Source organism: Grammomys surdaster, unplaced genomic scaffold, assembly GCF_004785775.1.
Source record: "Grammomys surdaster isolate TR1022 unplaced genomic scaffold, NIH_TR_1.0 279, whole genome shotgun sequence".
NCBI classification, from domain to species: domain Eukaryota; kingdom Metazoa; phylum Chordata; class Mammalia; order Rodentia; family Muridae; genus Grammomys; species Grammomys surdaster.
Genome location: NW_021604720.1, coordinates 9,396,321 through 9,410,584, shown reverse-complemented (window position 1 = coordinate 9,410,584; position 14,264 = coordinate 9,396,321). Strand labels below are relative to the sequence as shown.

Here is a 14,264-nt window from a genome sequence, read left to right as displayed (position 1 = left end):
GACTGTGAAAGCTTTCGGGAGTGTGTGCTAGAAAACCATTGAGTTCTCAGAGGTTAACGGGCTGTTCTGAGGAAGGCTGGATGATTACGCTGGACGAAATGCAGATAATGAAGGCCTGGCTCATGAAATTTAAAGTGAAGTTTAAGTCAGTTCAAATACTCTTATCAGGGCTGTTTGTGTGATACATTTGGATTCAGAATCTGTGGAATGGAAAACTTCATTTTAGTGGGACAATATATCCTGGTTATCTAGGGCTGAAAGAATCAGTTATGATTAATACGAGCACAGCATCCTGGAGGTGAAATCTTCTACGAAACATTTCTCCAGGGTCAGACCCAGAAGCTGTGGTCCATGGAAGGCAAAGGCTGCATTTCAAGTTGGTAGGCAAACTTGACCACGTAGAGTCTTACACATCATCCTGGTTTTAACGGCATGAAGGGATCATGGAGAGAATATGAGGTTGGCACTATATGGCAGGACTCTGGTCTTCCTGAAGAGAGGCCAGGAGAGGCTTTGTGAAGACACAGCCTCAGTCTGTAGTGGAGGCCCCAGCATATTGGAGCCCTAGGGACCATGGAGTAGAGCCAGCCTGAGCCTATGAGAAAAGCTGTGTGTGCTAGTTAGTGGTGGCACAGCTACAGAGATGGGGTCACCAAAGGCCTTTGCAGCCCCAAAGATCATGAGTGAATTCTGGATGATGAGCGCTGAGTGATTTACACTGTTGGAGTTTGCTTTTACTTTAATCTGGTTGTTACTGTGTCCTGGTTCCTTCCTCCCTCTTAGAATAAGGAAGCATATGTTACAGTCAATAGACTGAATTTCTGAAAGAGACTGTAGACTGAAAATGTTGAAAGTTTTGAAACGCTGTGGTGTTTTTAAAGTTAAACTACATTTTAACATGAGATCTTGGGATAAACAAGAAAGAAAGGTTATGGTTGGATATTGGTATCTTTGTGATTCAATTTGGGAAAGGGTCAAATGTGATGATTAGTAGCCTATGGGCATGTCTGTGGAGGCATTTTCTTCATTAATAATTAATACGGACACCTAGCACCCTATTTGCAGTGTCTTCCCTGGGCAGGTGGTCTTGGGCTGTATAAAAAACAGCTGAGCAAATCATGGAGAACAAGCCAGTGAGTAGCATCCCTCCATGGCCTCTGCTTCAGATCCTGCCTGCAGGTTCTTGTCCTGAGCTCCCGCCTTGGCTTCAACAATGAACTGTGACCCGGAAGTATACGATGAAATAAGCCCTTTCCTCCCCAAGTTGCTTTTGGTTATAGTGTTTATCACAGCATCAGATATACATAGAATACATACTCAAACCATTGTTGGATTTTAAAATTTCAGAAAAATTAATCTTCCTGGGATTTTTTTTTTATGTCCTAACAAGAAGTGACCTTGAAAATCACGTATCACTGCTTGATTATCCAGCAGAGTATGTTCAAAACACCACTCCTAGCAATGTGGACAGTTCTTGAGATTTAAATGAAAACAGCAGATGGGGCTTTGGCTTAAAAAAAATTTTTTTTTTTTTGGAAATAAGCCGAATATGTTTTATAGTCCTAAAATCCTCTGTATATTAAAAAAAAAAAAGGAAGCGTGATCAAGCACACACAGTAATCTCTAATTTTCCCTTAAATCTGAATAAAACTACAAATTTGTTTTATATGCTATGTCCAGCTTTAAAAAAAAAAAAGTTGCATATACAAGGGACTATATTTGTATTACAAGTTCTATAAACAGTTTCTCCCCATCTAAATGAGTGATCGCCGTGCTGGTTTATTTCCCTGCATATCTTTTCTGCGATTCTTAGATAACATCATACAATGCCTGTTGACCATAGTCACTTTCTCTCAGACCCTCCCCCTCCTGACTGTATGTTCTTTTTTCCTCGTTTGTGCTGGATGGGTCCCTCCACTGGAGCACAGCCAACTTACCAGGGGCCACCTAGTCACCTTTTTCTATTCCTCTATTGAGATAAGTCTCTAAAGCATTGTCCTTCAGGCACAGACCTGCCAGCTGACATCAAGAAAGGACTGACTTACGTGTTCCACCTTTTATAAGGTGAATCCAATTTCACATATGAAATAGAAACTCAACCAGCTGGCGGGTGGGGAATGTGCTTTTGCTATTCTGTTCTTAATGTAATAAGAATAAGTAATGCAAGGCCAACAGGCGAAGGCATGTGAGACATAATTCGTGATTAATAGAGAAAGTCAACCAAGAGAATAATCTTTCTGATATAGTTTTGGATATCATAAAAACGGGTAGTGTTACTTGACAGTCTGCCTGTAAAATGAAATTTTAGGCACAATATATTATGCTGTTATGGTGAGGCCTTCTTAGGGTTTGGGTTATGAAATATCTCCAAATGTTTGTGAACAGAAGTCTTAGTCTCCAGCTAGTGGCACTGTTGAGAGATGACCCTCACAAGGGTACTAATCACATCAACAGATTACTCCACAGTGTCTACATGGCTGACTATTAGGAGGTGGGTGGGGGGAAGGATCTAGCTCATAGGTACCTTGTGTGAAGTCCAAATCACTCAGTTACATACTACTGCTAGCGCTGTATCTCACTGGGCAGGGCAAACATGCATAGTATTACCTAAGCACTCTGATTTGCTACTATCTGCACCTCATCTTTCCCCAGACTCAATAAGGAGCCTTCTAGACTAAAAGCTTCTCAGGCTAGTTATAATCCTGTACAGCTAGGTCCTAGCCAACCGTCTTCCGTTCCAGGGCTTCCGTCTGACTCAGTCTCTTGTTTCTTACCTAGTTAGCCACTCTCTGTGTCATCTCTAACCAATTAGTCATGGCAATCTGGCCACTGTCCCTCCCTCCTTCACTCCTTCCCTCTCTCCCTCCCTCTCTCCTTACCTCCCTCCTTCCCTCCCTTCTTCCCTTCCTTCCTTCTTCACTGGGACAGCTTTGCCCTCCCTGTTAGAGCTACCAAGTCAGTTAGAAAGCAAGCAGCATGAGACCAATGTAGTAAAAATTTGCTGCTGTCCATCGCCATTCTGCACATACTTGTGGCTCTGCTGACAGCCCCGCTCCCTCTTACATCTGATTCTGCCACCCTGTTTCTCCTTCTCGGCATCCTAGCCAATCTTGGCAATTGTTACTGAAGCCCCAAGCTTTAATAAGCAGTTCACATTAGCTCTACAAGGCTAATCATGTAAATAAGAGATTTGGGAATACTAAAGTTTATTTATGCAATAAAGAACAGAACAGCTGGTAGATGCAGCTAAGTTTCTAATACTATGAGCGGATATACAGCACATTTGCTATTCTTCAGTAGCGAATAAGCAACAGCGACTAAGCTACTCTCTAAGCCAGAGTTTGCAGCTAACTTTTTACCTGAGACACTGGCAAATCGGGAGCTGGTTCCTGGAAAGCGTTAAGAAGGTTGTAGACACTTTTAAGACATGCAATTTCTGAAGTCAAAAGTCTTAATGAGTATTACTCAATAAAAATCCAAATATTAAATGTATGTGTGCACAAGTGTAGCGGGTGCATGGTTGTGCACGAGGCAGGTTCATTTGCCTGTGCACATGGCAGGCCTCTCACTCAACCTGGAGTTTGCAAGTCAGCTAGAGTGCCTGGTTAACAATACAAGAGGCAGTGAAGTGCTAATTAAAAAATAATTATTTCAATAAACATTATTTATGAAAAACTCATAACTTAGAACTTAAGCATAATTTTAAACTATATCAAGGAACTATTTCTTTATGTCTGAAAATAAGACATTTAGACTTTAATCTTTTATTCCACATAACTATGATGAGATTAGTGGGTGACAGTAAATTAATTCCAGATGGGTGGTGGCACTCACCTTTAATCCCAGCACTGGAAGTCAGAAGCTGGCAGATCTCTGAGTTCGAGGCCAGCCTGGTCTACAGAGTGAGTTCCAGGACAGCCAGAGCTACACAGAGAAACCCTGTCTCCCCCCAAGAAAAACCAAAGAAACAAAATAATCATAATCATAATAATTCTAACTGCAATGTTCTAGTAGAAATGTTTATAAACGATCCAGTACGCATAGTGCCAAGTGCTAACAAATGTGACATTTGAGTCTTCTCTTTCCAAGTTAAATAGAAACCTGTCAGTCAAATCTGGTCTTACAATAAATAGCTACACTTAACGCTATTTTACAGAGACTATTATCTGTATAAAGCACGGTGCGAGCTTTGGATAGATCCGTGACTTCTGTACCATGGTGCATGGTTAGAGAATGAGAGGAAAGGCTAAGACAGGCTGGACGGTGAGCCCCAAAGAGTGGGATTTAGAGAGGACCTTACAATGTCCTAAACCAAGCACAAAACAGCAACTGGGAAGCACGGAAGCAACCCCGGGCTTGCAATCCAGTGCATGGATGGAGGATCTGAAGGCGGTACTGATCTCAGCATGCCTCATAGGTCAGCAATGAGGGACAACGGGGATGAGAGGGAGAGCCCAGAACTACACCCAGAATAACACCTTCCTGTTATTTCTTGTGCGTGTGTGTGTGTGTGTGTGTGTGCAGCTCATGATATCATTTGAATGTCATAACAATACTCTAAAAGAATCAAGAATCACCATCCATTTACAGAAAGGAAAGCAGATTTAGAGATACTAGCTAATCCGTTCAAGGTCACTGCGATGACTGATTTAGATGAGCAACTTGACTGAACTAAGAGACATCTAGTAATGAAGCACACCTTTGGGTACATCCGTGAGAATCTTTCCAAAAAGGGTTAGCTCAGGAGGGAGGATGCACACCAATACAGGCAGCACTATTTTGGGATGGGGTCCAAGACCAAATATGAGAGGAAAAGGAGAAAATCAGCTGAACACTAACACTGTCCCGCTGATTCTTTAGTGTCACAGACCAAATAACTCCTGCCAGCATGTCTTCTCTGCCACGGTGGACTGCCTTCCTCTGAACCATGAACCGAAATAAACCACTCCCCCGTTTAGTTGCTTCTAGTTAGTATTTGGTACCAGCAGTGAGAGAAGCGACCATCACAGTTGTTATACAAATGTTTCAGTGACCCAAGAGCATTTTCTTGTCAGCTTACTGGGAATTTAAATTTTCCTAAATGCTAGAAATAAAAAGGCAGGCTGAAGAGTAATGCTCAGATGAGAGGCTAGATGCTCGTCTCAGTGGTATAGTGTAGGCTGACTATGCACCAGCACCTGGATTCATGTCTAGAACCTCAAGAAGTAAAAAACTAAATCAAGTTCAGAATAGCTATAGGGCTATAGCATTGAGTGGGAAAGACTAACAACGGGCAATTGCAGGCAGCTAAAGGAAACAGAAGTCGTTTAACACAAAGCAAAGGCTGGATGTTTGTTATTCTCCCAACCGTAGTTAGCTTCCTCTAGTGGCCCAAACAGAAACCACCAACTCAAGCCTCACTCATGGGGTTCTGCTCACTGATGAAGTACTTTGTGATCTCTCTGTCTTATTCCTCCAACCCCTGGGAATGTATGTGTGACTATACAGGTGACGAGCAGATAGGAAAACAGTAAGGAGGTCAGAGAAGGAAATGAGAGGCCTAGAGAGTAGGGTGACAGAGGACGGGGGCTGGTTACGGGTGGGAAATGTGGGTTGAAAACAGAGGCGGAGCCTAAAACGGTGTGGGACGGAGAATATGTTCATTCCGCAGCCTGTTTCTGGCAGTCCTGGCACCCGCCAAGTTGCTACAAACACTGTACGGGGGAATCTACAACATTAAATAAGTCACAACATAATGTGTACAACGCGGTACTCATAAACTTAAGTGGAGGGGAGAGGGCCAAGCAGGAGACATGGGACTAAGAAGGGAGTCTGAGAAAGGGGAGGTTATTCTAGAACTTGTGACTGACACTGATTCGTGAACTGTTGGTTATCCCAGCACCCACTTCCCTGGACACAGTCCTCATGAACACTTTCTAGACGATCCACAATCCTTTCGGAAGAACACGCGATAACGGAATCTCACATGCAAATATCTCTAGGACAAAAGTGGTCAGAATCAAGATGAACTTGCTTGGGTCGAAGTGTAATGGGAATTAGGCGGGGTGGGGGATCTCGTGAGTATGTACCTCGTAGTGAGAACAGTCGAAAAGACTGACGGGAGTACACCCTCAGCCAGCGGCCACTGAAATCTCACACAGAAAGCTTCTAGCTCGATTTCTGTCCGTGAAACTCTCCATTCAACCTTGGACGGACACCACGGTTGTTACAGATCCTTGAATGCCCTTGTTATTAATCCTGTGGCTAAAGATTACTGTTTCAAAAGAACTTACGTAATATTCATTTTGCCGTTTACCACATCCCACGGTTTCAATGTCACATGTGCTCCCCACTACAATCCCCCCTGCTTAGTCTCAACAAATACTATATTTCTCTGAAGATTTCTTTCTGTATATTTGGTTCGATATTAGCTGTATAGAAACTAGAGCTAATATTTTTGGCTATTAACCAGATATCAGTGGTTATATAGGTATAACTATTTATAGGTTTATAGGCATATAGGTATATTACCATTTTCACTAAATAAATACCATATTCACTAATTCAGTGGAGGCAGCATTTGCACCTGGACACCCTGGGCTGAGAGTATGCACTATGCCAAGTGTGTGAGACTCTAGCAAGGCAGGAAAACGGAGGATGCAGAGAGACAGGCATGGCTCATCTGGAGGCCTGTCAGGAACACAGCCATGAAGAAAAAGAATTTTAATTTAATTTTAATTTAATTTAATTTAATTTAAAGTCAGGGCAATACTTTAATTTAAAAAGAAAAGACACTACAGGTTTGACTTGGAGTCTCTATAAATTACCTTTTTGTGTGCTTAAATTAATTCCTTTAGATAGGGAACCACACGTTAGACTCACTTAGTCTACTGAATTATTTCTCTGGGCAGCTACACGGATGGGTAGAAAATACCGGACCTTGTTCTAGAGTCAGAAGCCCTGGGCTTTCTCCTAAAGAAATGAGTCAGGTATGGAATCCTGAGCAAACAGCCTTTCCTACCCTCTCAGAGGAAAGCGATAATGCTCCTTTAGGGGTTAGTTTGGGGGCTAATCATAAGACCTTGCCCTCTTTGGAGCTCTTTCACTGTGAGATATATGGTCCCCAAAGGATAAGCTTAGCACACCAGTGCCAACTGACCTCCAGGTCCCTTTCAGGACTCAGTATTCCCTCCAGGCTCTAGAGGATCAAACTCATACTCGCTTCTGTGCCTCCCTTCAAAGCATGTAAGATGTGGAGAGCCACTGTCCAGGCCCTGCAGTGCTCTTCAGAGTCAACCCCAACTCCAGCAGTATGCCTCTGTGGTAGTCTAAATTGATGGTCAACTTGACAGGATCATCTTGAAGACACATTCTCTGGACATGTACCTGAGTAGTTTTCTGAATTAGGTAAATTGAGGTGGAGAAGTCCCATCCTAAATATGGTTGGCTCCGTGGCCTGGGGTACCAGACTGCACACAAAGAGGAAAGCTGCCTGACAGTGAGTGAGCATTTACTACTTTCTGCTTTCTCACTTAAGAAGCAATGTGATTGGTTAGCCTCCTTCTCCAGCTGCCATGCTCTCCTGACCACAATGGACTGTGTTCCTCGCAACTGGAAGCCAAGACAAACACTTCCTCCTTTAAATTGCTTGTCAGGCATTTTGGACACAGCAACAAGAAAAGCATCTACCACAGTCTCTTGTCTTCCTCCCAGGGGGGATAAGTTTCTCTTAAGCTGCTGCTATTACTTCAGGGAACCGATTCTCCAGATACTTCTGAACACAACTTCCTAACTATCATCAACATTTACTCTAGTTAATGAGCCTCCCTAGATCTAGAACTGCAGCAGCACTGTTACTTGGAATTTTGTAATTGTGGTAAGGAGAAGCCTGTGGGAGGACCAAGACGGGTGGGTTTCAAAGGGCTAGGAGGTCAAGAGACGAAGCAATACAATATGTGTAATTTGGCAGGACAGAAATCCATGCAACAAAGAGCCTGGCAGTGTACAGACAGAACCAAAGGATGAAGTATTGATAAGTCTCCATGGCCCCAAAGAGGAAACAAATTAGATAATTGGACAGAAAGACATATTTGGAGGTGGGGGGGTTGTATCATCAAATTATTGCCTGAAGCTACTGCTCACAGCCCCATTAAGGACAACTTGCTCCAATATCTGTCATCTAAGCCAGAGGCTTTGAGTCTGTTCTCCCCCTTCAAACCGTTCACCTTCCTCTCTGTACCATCGGGTCAGGAGAGGAGACAGTGAAGTAGAAAACCCTCTTCCCTCATTCTAATAACACACCAAAATATAACCACCTCCAGAACCCTACCCAGTTCATGAAGACACGGTGTCTTCTTTAAAAGCCCCATGCTGTATGAACTGTGAGCTACGCATTCAGCACTGTTTTTGAAAGCCATTAATCTGACATATGGACGGCAAAGAATAGTAATCAGATTGAGCAACTAATCAGGATAATCAGCATGAGCCAGGGAAGCCAGCCCTCCCTCGAGGTCACAGGGCTCTGTGGAGGGTGGCTTGGTGTCTCCTCCTTTTACACTGACTCCTTTCTCAACACCTTTTTAGTCGCAATTTAAAAAAAAAAAAAAAAAAGGACGACGTTTCTCTCTGTATTGGTCATTCTTAATATTTTTTTTCTAAAGGAAGGAAAGTATAATAAATGAGCCTGTTGTCTCTGCCTTTACTCTTCATAGATTCAACCTCAATATCCTCCAAGCTTAAGGACTCCACCTTCTGTCTGTCTCTGACTATTAATCAAACTGAGTCTGGGAAAAGAATTCCCAAGCCCCAGGTGATAGTGGCACATGCCTTTCATCTGAGCACTTGGGAAGCAGAGGCAGAGGACTCTGAATTCAAGGACAGCCTGGTCTACAGAGTGAGTTCTAGGACGACCAAGTGATACAGAGAAATCCTATCTCAAGGGAAGAAAAAAAAAGAGGAACAAACTTCAAATCACTTTACCAAAGTTCCCTTATTTATCTGGAGGGAAAAAAAATAAACAAAACCAAAGTGAAAAAATACTACTTTTAAAAGCAAGAATTCTGACTTGTGTTTGAGGACAGAGTCAGGCAGGAGCCAGAATGAACCTATGTGACACACGGAAGAAATATTTGTATGTCTTTGTCCCACTACGCACTACTCCAAAAAAATTCATTCACACTAAAATTGGTTTGGTAGCCCAGGAATGGCAATTTGAATACATGGAAAGGATTCTGAAATGAGGAAGTTCAAGAAACACTACGGTTTTGCCAACTTAACACAAGCTAGAGTCATTTAAGAGGAGGGAACCACAACACAAAGAGTGACTTGTGGGCAAGCCTGTGGCTCTTTTATCATTATCATCATCATCATTATTATTATAATTAATGGTTGATGTGGCAGGGCACAGATCACTGTGGGCACTGCTAACTTTGGGCAGGTGGTTCTGGGGTGTGTAAGAAAGCCGGTTAAGAAAGCCACAAGGAGAAACAAGCCAGTAAGCTGCACTCCTCCGTGGCCTCTGCTTCAGTTCCTGCCTTAAGTTCCTGCCCTGGCTTCCCTTCATTACAGACAACAAATGTGAGCAAAATCAGCCTGTTCCACCCCAGTCATGGTGTTTTTATCATAGTCATAACCCTAACTAAGACATATTTACTCAAACTGAATATGACCCTCGTCATGCCAACAGATAATAAGAACAAGCCTTCCTAGTATTAAAAATCACATGCCACATTATGGATCTTATCACAAACCCACAAGAAACAGAGTGATGAAGCCACATAGACCCATTGAGATCTCTTTCCATGATGCTCTTAGGCATGCTGACCCCTCTGTAGTGCCAACAGCAGTATTCCCCAGTGGGATCCCGTGACTGCTTTATGTATCCTCATTATCCGAACCAGACAGTCACTCACATGCACAGAAAACCAACCAAACAAACAAACAAAAAATAGAAAAAAAAAAGTCCAAATCTTGCAAGAGGACAGAGGTCAGGCATAACAATGGGATCACATTAAACAAGAGATCACATTAAAGACCCATTTATCTTATTTAGCTGAAAATATGTGGCTCTAAACCAAACACTTAATTTGTTTTCTCATTTTTCCTGGGGGAAAAAAAAATCTACCACTCCTTGTTAACAGTAATAAAAGTACTGCTTCTTTTCCCAGTAGTTTTTCAAAACGGTATCTTCACCAAATGACGGAGGGAATTTTCTCCTCCTGTTTCTCTTCCAGGTCAAGCGAGTTTTATTAGTTGGGCTAAATAAGAATTTGAACTTTTGAACCCAACCACACAAATGTGTTAAAATCCCTCACCAGCTAAAATCTCTCGGGTAGAGAGAAGGTACTTAAGAAAATACACTGGGAAAAGTTCAGAAGTAGTTTTGAAACGCTCCTGGCAGCCTAATGGACTTGCTAGTCTTGTATCTTTTGGACACATTTCAGAGTCCTAGACCTATAAGAAGTGGGAAACAACACCAACCCCTATAATAGTTGATGATAAACAAGATAACACAATAAAATTCTCTGAACCAAGTCTGTTATTTTTGTTACCAACTTTACAAGGTTATTCCAAGCATTAGAAAAATATTTACTTTTCACGACTTATGTTTAGGAAGTTACATGACGTCTATAAAAGGTCACGGAAATGAACACAAAGAGGCCTCATCACAAAACCCGGCACAAATAAAATTTCAACTTCACAAGTGCAGCACCAACGTCACCATGGCCTCAAGATCACAGGGCCTTGCCCAGAAGTAAGAATGCTTTCACTAGCAGTATCTCCTCTGGATAATAAGAAATATAATTGTCCTTTGGCCTGGGGCAAAAGAAATTACCAGTACTGGAGAAAGTTTCTACACTGGTAAAGAAAACTGGACAAAATCAGGTTTATTTTCTTCTGAACTGTTCAGAGTCTTTGGGAGCACATTTTGGATCTCTGAGAAGGGAGTATACATTTCCTGCTGGCATTTAATGAGGAAACTTCCAGTGAGTGATTCTTGGGAATCCTGTTCTGTGGAAACTATCTCAACTCAATGAAAACAACATGTAGAGCTCCTGAGAACCACTGAGCCTAGAACAATGTCTGATACATCAAAAGGTCTTAACAGACTTCCCTTGTAACAATGGTAAAGAGATTTTTATACTGCCTTGTTCCAAAATGTGCTGCATTGTGCTGGAAACGCCTTCAGCGGCATTTGTAGAACCAATGTACCAAGCAACACTCTTGGAAAAAAAATACAGACACACAGTCCTTTAATGGGCATGCATAATAGGAACAGAAGCCAGCTTAGCATCACCACTGATGCAGACTGTTCTGCAGGACACGTATGACCACTTGAGTATCCTCCATCCATCCGCTCAGAGAGCAGCAGAGCCCAGGAGCAACCTTCACACTCAGGCCCTTGCTTTTCTAGCTCTCCCCTTTTTTCCCCTAACAACTCCAAGGCAACACCACTAGAGGGAAAGCAGGGAAACCAGGGTCTGTATAGATACATTCTACACGTACCTGAAGCACTGCCAAAGTGCTATAACTCTACTCTTAATCTTCCGTTTTAATTCTTGTCTCTTCCAGAGGCTGTTTGCTCAATGGCATGGTACCTCTCCCCTTCATTATTGTCCTATTCATTCATTCTACACAATATTGCTATATTTATTAAGTTCCCTTTTGTCTCTCCCCCACCTCTCTCCTCAAGACAGGTTCTCCTTTAGCTCACCAGGCTGGCCTTGAACTCTCTACTTAGCCAAGCATGGCTTTGAACTGATCGTCTTGCTGGGAGTATAGGAGTACCACCTCCACGTTGAACTGTTAACTTTCCTTCTAATCAAGGCTATCATTTCCTCTTCTGTCTTACCAATACTCTTATCTTTCCCTCCTACAAGAAAAGTTTCTCTTGTCCATGTAGTTTCTTTAAAAAGAAATAAATCCTTCCCTCCACTACATTCCCATTCCTCTGTCTTGCCTCAAGTTGAATTCATGACTCAGAAACAAAAGCTCCTTCACACGTGGACAGAGATCTAAAGATAAGGCAGAAGATCCCATGCTTCATCATCTGAGCCCAGAGACAGGTGTGTTTAAAGGACGCTGCATCTCATATCATTGTCCACATATATTTTTCCTTTTTAGAAATCAACGAAGAAAGAGTGTGACCAGTGAATGACCAATGAATTATTAAAGTCTCTCACAAACTTAACGGAGTCCCTTTAAATGTAACTAATTCTGGAAAAAAGTGTGAAGTCTGTATAGCAGGAGCTGTCAAGGCACAGAACTCAGGATCCCCAGGGGATGCAAAGGGCAGGGATTCGCCGTCCAGGATTCCAAACAGTCTTGCTCCAGGTGCCTTTGAGGACCACACAGGCAACCTCGCCTTGAGCCCTCCTCCCGGGCCTCCCCACAGGGGACAGAGGGATCCCCCAGAGCCCATGGCCTCAGCAAGAGGATCCACAGACTGCCTAGGGCCGTCAGGTACCTGGTCATAAGGGGACTTCTCCAGCATCTGCGTGCATAGATCGGCGCAGAGCTGGAACTTCCTGCGTCTAAAATAGCTCCAGGCTCGGAGCAGTGGCTCCATCTCTGAGCCCATGGTGGTCCGGGACAGCGATCAAGAAACCCCAAGGTCCTGTGCCCAGAGCCAGCCCGGGAAGGGCGGGGTCCCGGAGCAGCGAGCGGGAGGCGTCGGGCTCTGCCGAGCAACGCGCAGCAGCGGGGCCTGGGCGGTGGTGTCCGCAGCGCGCCTGAAAACAGGGTACAGAAAAGCCGCCGTGACCCGATCCCAGCAAGAGAGTTTGCAAAGAACTGGCTTCTAAATTGTGTGCTTTTAAAAAACAACAGATGACATTAATTTTGAAAAACCACCATGCCTTTAAAATAAACAGGTAGTGACTTAGACACCTCACATGGGGTCCTCCGTGCTTACAAGAGATGCAGTTGCTTAGCAACCGCCTGGTTGCTTACCCAGTAAGTGCAGAAAAGCCACCTAAATTGACCCGGGTTCTGTCTCCCGTCTCACTCCCCCCTTTTGCGCATTCCTACTGCTCTCACATTTCTGACTCTAGAAACATAAATGCGGAAACAGCTTCTCCTGTGCCCTAAATCCAAACCCCTTCAGTATTTTTCCACCTCACGTCAGTGTTCAAATTGCAGGGGATTTGAGAGATTGCTTAGTCCAGTGCATTCATTTTACAGATGAGAAACTGAGATAGGCTCCAAAAAGAGAAATTATTTTACCTCAAGTTGCTTGGAGTTAGGGAGGTGAGACTATAATTTACAGATTGATGACACTTCTCCCTAAAGGGGGATTTGTTGCTTGTATTGGATTGGTTTTCCTTTGTTTTCTTTTGGTATCAGGATCTTGCTATGTATCCTAGGCTAACCTGCTGTGCAACCTCCCCAGTGCCCATGCTTACAGGCATTTGACACCAGATACAACAAATAAACTTTTGAAACACCGTTTACAGGCACATGTAGTCTGTCAAATGTTTTCATATGCACAATGGTTTTTGTTTTTGTTTGCTTTTATTCTTGCCCTGCTAAAGAGTCCAAGTTTTTGGCACACGCTAGGTAAAGATTCTATTGTTGAAATCACCGAGCTAAATCCCCAGCCCAGAGTAGTTCTTCAGGCGCTGCCTGACTTTCCTCTAAAACGTTTACAGAGATGGCAAATATCTAACAGCAAGAGCCAGTAAAACAGAAATGTGGTTAAGGTAAGTCTGGGGATGGCTTCTTAGCCCTACCCCTGCCTCTTTTCTACCATGATGGAAGACGGAAGAAAAATATGAAGAGTTTTCTGATAGTGTCTACATTTTCTTTCACAGAAAACAATCAATAAAGACAGACATTTTGCAGTCTCCTCAAGCCACTAGAGAATTATGACACAGACATTATATGTTTAACCCAGGTAGCTTTTGCAGATGTCAAACCAAAGTATAGATTTCAGAACTAAGGAATGAATTGTGAATATTTCTTTTCTCCTTTCCTAAGCAATCCTTCTAGAATTTTTGCATCTTGGAAGTGACTAATAATAAAGATTATAAGCTTTACAGTGATGATTAATACTGGTCCATCTGTGTTTCCCTAGAAGTGACTCTAGAGATGAAATTTGTAAAAAAAAAAAAAAAAGTCCCAGTTAGGTAGTCTGTGTGAAGGCCATGTTCTTGCTCTCAGGAAGGCATGTGTTGGCATGGTCAGTACTTCACGGGGGTCTTTTTTTTTTTAATATAAAAGATTTATATAATGTAAATGATTCTCGACCCTTATACCCCAAACTGACTGTGGAATGATCAGTTCTG

At 42.9% G+C, this 14,264-nt stretch overlaps 1 protein-coding gene across 1 annotated transcript in view; it reads right to left on the bottom strand.

The window, feature by feature from the left end:
• Positions 1-12,618, bottom strand: part of Ttc8 (tetratricopeptide repeat domain 8) — a 52,410-nt gene extending 39,792 nt beyond the window's left edge. The window contains exon 1 of the mRNA XM_028777259.1: positions 12,446-12,618. Coding sequence (XP_028633092.1) covers positions 12,446-12,559 — 114 coding nt within the window. The 5' untranslated portion in view covers positions 12,560-12,618. The remainder of the gene's footprint in view (positions 1-12,445) is intronic.
• Positions 12,619-14,264: the final 1,646 nt, after the last annotated feature.